This window comes from Acanthamoeba castellanii (assembly GCF_000313135.1).
Source record: "Acanthamoeba castellanii str. Neff unplaced genomic scaffold scf7180000084756, whole genome shotgun sequence".
In the NCBI taxonomy this organism is placed as follows: Eukaryota; Discosea; order Longamoebia; family Acanthamoebidae; genus Acanthamoeba; species Acanthamoeba castellanii.
This window is the reverse complement of record NW_004457498.1, coordinates 166231-171401: the sequence shown is the minus strand read 5'-3', so window position 1 is coordinate 171401 and position 5171 is coordinate 166231. Positions and strand designations below refer to the sequence as shown.

The following is a 5171-nucleotide window of genomic DNA, read 5'->3' as shown; positions in this document are numbered from 1 at the left end:
AACAGTACCCTCAGCAGTGGCAGCTGGGTCGACAGCAACACGTAGACGGACAGGCCATGATGGACGCGTTGCTGGGACAGGCATTGATGGATGCCTTCTTCAGCGCAGCGTCGCCCGAAGAGCGGCGAATGCGGCAGCCGCGCGAGCAGGTGCGCGCGGAGACTGGGATTGTGCACGACGCTGCAGACATGCTTCCTCGGATCGTCGTGTCCGGCGCTGAAGGTCGGCTGGATGAGCGGTGCCAGCTCCAGGTCCGTCGCGAGAACACTTGCCACCTGCACGATGTTCCACTTCGCCTGTGTGCGTATCGTTTGAGTGCACCGTGTGTGTCGTGTGTGTCGCGTGAAAAGTGTGTGGGCTGCAGAGGAGTTGATGTCCGGTGATCGTTCGCTCGCCACGTCCCTCTTTCGTTAGGAATGTGCAGGACACAAAGAACGGCTCCCCGACTCGCGACCGCATCAGCCCCCTCCGCACGTACGTCAACAGAACTCATGGTCCGGCACGCCGAACGACGACATGGGGAAGCCGTACAGCTCGCACTGTTGTTAGTGACCAACGTCAGCCGTCCAGTCCATCAATGTGTTTCGTGCCGGGTCGTGCGGAGCGTACCGTGTCGTAGCGAGGAGATTGCACAGGGATGGCGACGCGTACGCGATGATGGGCGTGTCCAGGTCGTCCAGCGTCTCGGCCTCTGCCATTCGCATGACCACGAACGGCCGCCTGATGATGACCACCAGCCATGCCGTTCCAATGTCAGTCCCAACCACCACTTTCGTGCCCGCCGTGGCGGACTGGAAGGGGTGAGGGTACTGCAAATCGCGGAGGATGAGCGACGATGTTTACATACATCAACGCGTTTTATCTGCTACGCGGTCATCAGCGCATCCATCTCTCGGCGAGACTGGCTGGCGGGTGGAAGCCCAGCACCTGATGATGGTGGTGGCCAAACTTTGGCGAACATACGCCGGCAGCACCGCTGCTCTGGATCGGCAAGTCCAGGGCACGCACGAGCGCCTCCAGCTCACCATCTTCTTCTTCTTCTTCTTCTGCCTGTTCGGGGGTCGTCGCATCTCGCCAGAGACTTGATGGTGATGGTCGCTGGAGTGTCTGCTCGCTGCCGCCGCGGAGTCGCCCAAAGAGCAGCGAATGCAGGTACGCCCGGATTGTGGGTTCGCGCACGGCCTCGCGGAAAGGCATTGGCCTCGCGGGATTGTACACCCCTTTGTGTATGACCACCGGTGCCGACTGGAGTCCCGCTTCGAGAATGCTGTCCACCTGCATTACGTGCCATTCCGCCTGTGTCGTGTGTGCTGTTTGTGTGAATAAAATTGGTGGCTCGATGAGCGGAGGAGGGTCGTACCACGCGCCGTTGGTTGTAGACGAATTGGTGCTGGCAGGTCACCCGCACGTTGTGTCCCTGTTTCGTCACGAAGCAGCCGCTCGCAAAGAATGGCCGACCGACGGGTGTGAGCGACCGCACCAGCGTCAGCCGCACGAACATCGGCAGATGCTCAGCATCTGGCCCGCCGAACCAAGTGGCCGGGGAGCCGTGCATCTCGCACTGTTGCCAGGTAAGGGCCAGAGTCAGCTGGGTGGTGCGTGTGTGTCGTACGTGTGCCGCTTGTACAACGAACAAGTGGAGAAGGCGGGCGGGCGCGTACCTGGTCGTAGCCGATGAGCTTGCACAGGGCCGGTGACGCGTACGCTACGATGGGCGTGTCCAGGTCGTCCAGCGTCTCGGCCTCTGCCACGTGCAGGACCATAAACGGCCGCCTGATGATGACCACCAGCCATGCCGTCCCAATGTGTGTCAGTCACGTTCACCCAAGTCTCTTACCCGCCGTGACGGATTGGAAGAGAAAAGTGGGTGGTGGGGCGGTGGGGTTGGTGGTGAGTGTGTACTGCAAGTCGCGGAGGATGAGAGACGAGCAATCGAACGCCCGCAGGAACGGCAGCGTCTGCGCGATGAACTGCTCCACGTCGGCTCCCGGCGTCGTGAGCCCCTCCACCGCCGCCTCTGCAAGCAGTCCAGCACACGCGCCCGGTTGTGCCGCGGACTGTGAACGAGAGTCGGATCGCGGTGGTGGGCATGGGTGGACCGCCATGACGTGGTCGTCGATCTTCTCGTTGAGCTCCATGCGCGTGTGGTTGAGCTCCACGCGCGTCTGCTCGAGCTCGATGTGGGTCTGCTCCAGCTGGCGGCTCTTGATCTCGTGGTCCTGCTCCACGCGTGCCAGCCTGCGCTCGGTCTCCTTCTGTGTGGCGCGCATCTGGGCGATGGTGTCGTGGAGGTGCTCGTTCTCGCGCCGCATCTCGCGCACCTGGTCCACCACCAGCATCAGCAGCGACTGCAGGCCCTGCCAGTCCTGCTCCTGTTGGCCCTGCTGGCCCGCCACCGGCCACGGTAGAGCCCGCGGCGCGAATCCCGTGGGCTGCGAAGGCGATGATGATGACGACGATGAGGGAGGCGACCATGACGACGCCCAATCCTCTTCCGCCGCCGGTGGTTCCAACAATGACGATGATGACGACGACGATGAGGGCGAAGAGGAGGAGGAGGAGGCGAAGCGGTGTGGGCCTGCAGCAGGCGCAGGTGCGGCGTGTGGTGGCTGGCTGTCGCTGGGCGGATCGACAACAGGGTCGGTCGCCTTGCGCCGCACGCAAAAGCGCTTGCTCGCTGCTGCTGTCTGGGCTTTGATGGTGTGTGGTGGTGGTGGTGGTGGTGGGTGCGGCTGGCGTTGGTGGTCGCGGTGGTGCGGTGGCACAGCAAGTGTCCCCGCGTGGGCTGGTTGGTCGTCGGGTGGGGGAGCCTTGCGTGGTGGGCGGCCGCGCTTGCGCGTGGGAGGCGGCTGGCAGGTCACCGTCTTGCCCAGCCTCACGCACCGCCCGCACGGCTGCTCTCTGTGGGTCCATGACACGTTAAACAATGCGTGAAGAATTGGGGGGGGGGTGGCAACACGGACCGGTCGCAAGAGACGTGGGCAAGACGGCACGTTGCGCACGCCTTTGGCCCCACGGTGGTTGCTGTGTCGGCGGCAGGCTGTTGATGCATTCCTCTTGTTGTTGTTGTTGTTGGGCGGTGCGAGGAGAAGGCGGAGCTGCAGCTCCTACTTCTTCAGGCTTTTTGCTTTTTGGGCTTGTTGCTTTGGCTCGGGGACAAAGCACGGAGCCCGCTGCTTCCACTGAGAAGAAGGAAGACAGAATCAAGAATGGCGACTGTGGCCAGCGTCGTTGAATCTCATCTGAACTCCAGGTGACATCTTGGTGGCCTTTCGTCACTACCACGTGCAGAAGGGCTATCTTGACTGGGTGATTAAGTCCGCTCTATCGCAAAAGGAAGAAGAAAGAAGACAGGCAGCACCGCTTCCGCACCCAGGCAGTGGTTGTCCATGACCGGCACCACCCAGCAAAAGCAGAACCCCAAAGCCAAGAGGCCTGAAGATGAAAAGATGGATCACAGCCCCGCACGAACGCAGCAGCCTGCCGTCGACACACACGCACCACCCAGCTGACTCTGGCCCTTACCTGGCAACAGTGCGAGATGCACGGCTCCCCGATGACTAGGTTCGGCGGGCCAGTTGCTGAGCATCTGCCGATGTTCGTGACTGATGCCGATGCGGTCGCTCACGCCCGTCGGTCAGGCATCCTTTGCGAGCGGCTGCTTCGTGACGAAACAGGGACACAACGTGCGGGTGACCAGCCAGCACCAATTCATCTGGTACGACCCTCCTCCGCTCATCGAGCCACCAATTTTATTCACACACACACACACACACAGCACACACGATACAGGCGGGATGGCACGTAATGCAGGTGGACAGCATTCTCGAAGTGGGACTCCAGTCGGCATCGGCGGTCATACACAAAGGGGTGTATAACCCCGCGAGGCCGTGCGCGAACCCACAATCCGGGCGTACCTGCTCACGCGGCTGCCGCATTCGCTGCTCTTTGGGCGACTCCGCGGCGACAGCGAGCTGACACTCCAGCGACCATCACCATCAAGCCGGCGTCACGCGACGACTCCTGAACGGGCAGAAGAAGAAGACGATGGTGAGCTGGAGGCGCTCGTGCGTTGCCCTCTAGCACGAAAAACTGTCGCGGTCAAGGTTTCTCATTGGTAGACACAAGCAAGTCCTGTTTGGCAACGCCAGGTTCCATTCGCCCCATCAGCGCATCCACCGCTCGGCGAGAGTGGCCGGTGTCGTGGGCGGCGTGCGCGACGAGTTGAATCCCATCACCAAACGGCTGAACGGTGACGCACGCACGCCGCCGCTCTCGATCGGCAACCCGAGGACCCGCATGATCTCGTCCAGCTCGTCGTCGACCTCTTCTGACCCTTGTGCGCGCGTCATCACGTCTTGGCGGCCTGGCGGTCGTTGGTGCTGGTGGTGCTGCGTCATCGCGGCCATCAGAGCTGCCGCCTCCTCCACGGTGAGATCTTCGATCGCAGGTTGAGTGCTAGTCATCTCGCCCTGGCACCCGAAGAGCAGCGAATGCGGCAGCCGCGCGAGCAGGTGCGCTCGCACGATGGGATCGTGCACGATGCTGGGGATCGGCCGCATATGAGGTGTCGGACCCAGATCCGTTCCGAGAACGCTGTTTACTTGCATGATCTGGTACTGCGCCTGTCGTGGCATGTGTGTCGTGTGTCGTTTTATGAGCGTGGAACTGTGAGTGGAGCCAGTGAGAGAGACCCGGACAGTACCAGGCGTCGTTGACTGTAGAGGAATTGATGCGCGGTGGACAGTGGCACGTTGCGTCCCTGCTTCGTTATCAGCGGTCCGCGCGACAAGAAGAGAGGCTGGCCGACTCGCGTGGGCGGCCGCATCAGTATCACCCGCACGAATGCCGCCAGATACTCGGGCCTCGGTGAGCAGATGGAAGTTAAGCGAGAGCCGTGCAGCTCCAACTGTCGCCAGTCCCCCCCCCAACACCAATCGCGGCAGACCGTTTCAGTCTTGTCGGTGGTACGGTGGGGCAAGGCGGTAGCGCGTACCATGTCATAGCCGAGGAGCTCGCACATAGACGGTGACATGTAAACGATGACGGGCGTGTCCATGTCGTCCAGCGTCTCGGCCTCCTTCATTCGCGAGACAATGAACGGCCGCCTGATGACATCCGGCATTGATGAATAGTATGAATGAAGATGGGCGTGGGTGTGGGTGTGGGTG

At 61.8% G+C, this 5171-nt stretch overlaps 3 protein-coding genes and 1 pseudogene across 3 annotated transcripts in view; 2 read left to right on the top strand and 2 right to left on the bottom strand.

Moving 5' to 3' along the window:
- ACA1_395410 (uncharacterized protein) overlaps nt 1–804 on the top strand; it is a gene marked incomplete at both ends in the record, with an annotated part of 2088 nt that extends 1284 nt beyond the window's left edge. Inside the window, 4 exons of the mRNA XM_004340708.1 lie at nt 36–149; nt 187–300; nt 425–474; nt 636–804. Of these exons, the coding sequence (XP_004340756.1) occupies nt 36–149; nt 187–300; nt 425–474; nt 636–804 (447 nt within the window). The remainder of the gene's footprint in view (nt 1–35; nt 150–186; nt 301–424; nt 475–635) is intronic.
- A 72-nt stretch (nt 805–876) lies between these two features.
- On the bottom strand, nt 877–2475 carry ACA1_395400 (annotated as a pseudogene).
- Nucleotides 2476–3614: 1139 nt separating this feature from the next.
- ACA1_395390 (uncharacterized protein) lies at nt 3615–4121 on the top strand (the record flags this gene model as incomplete). The annotated part of the gene is given in 3 exon segments (XM_004340707.1): nt 3615–3718; nt 3822–3870; nt 3888–4121. 3 exon segments carry the CDS (start codon nt 3615–3617, stop codon nt 4119–4121), a joined length of 387 nt encoding a protein of 128 aa, XP_004340755.1.
- Nucleotides 4122–4166: 45 nt separating this feature from the next.
- On the bottom strand, nt 4167–5086 carry ACA1_395380 (uncharacterized protein; the record flags this gene model as incomplete). The annotated part of the gene is made up of 3 exons (XM_004340706.1): nt 4167–4625; nt 4706–4909; nt 4997–5086. 3 exons carry the CDS (start codon nt 5084–5086, stop codon nt 4167–4169), a joined length of 753 nt encoding a protein of 250 aa, XP_004340754.1.
- Nucleotides 5087–5171: the final 85 nt, after the last annotated feature.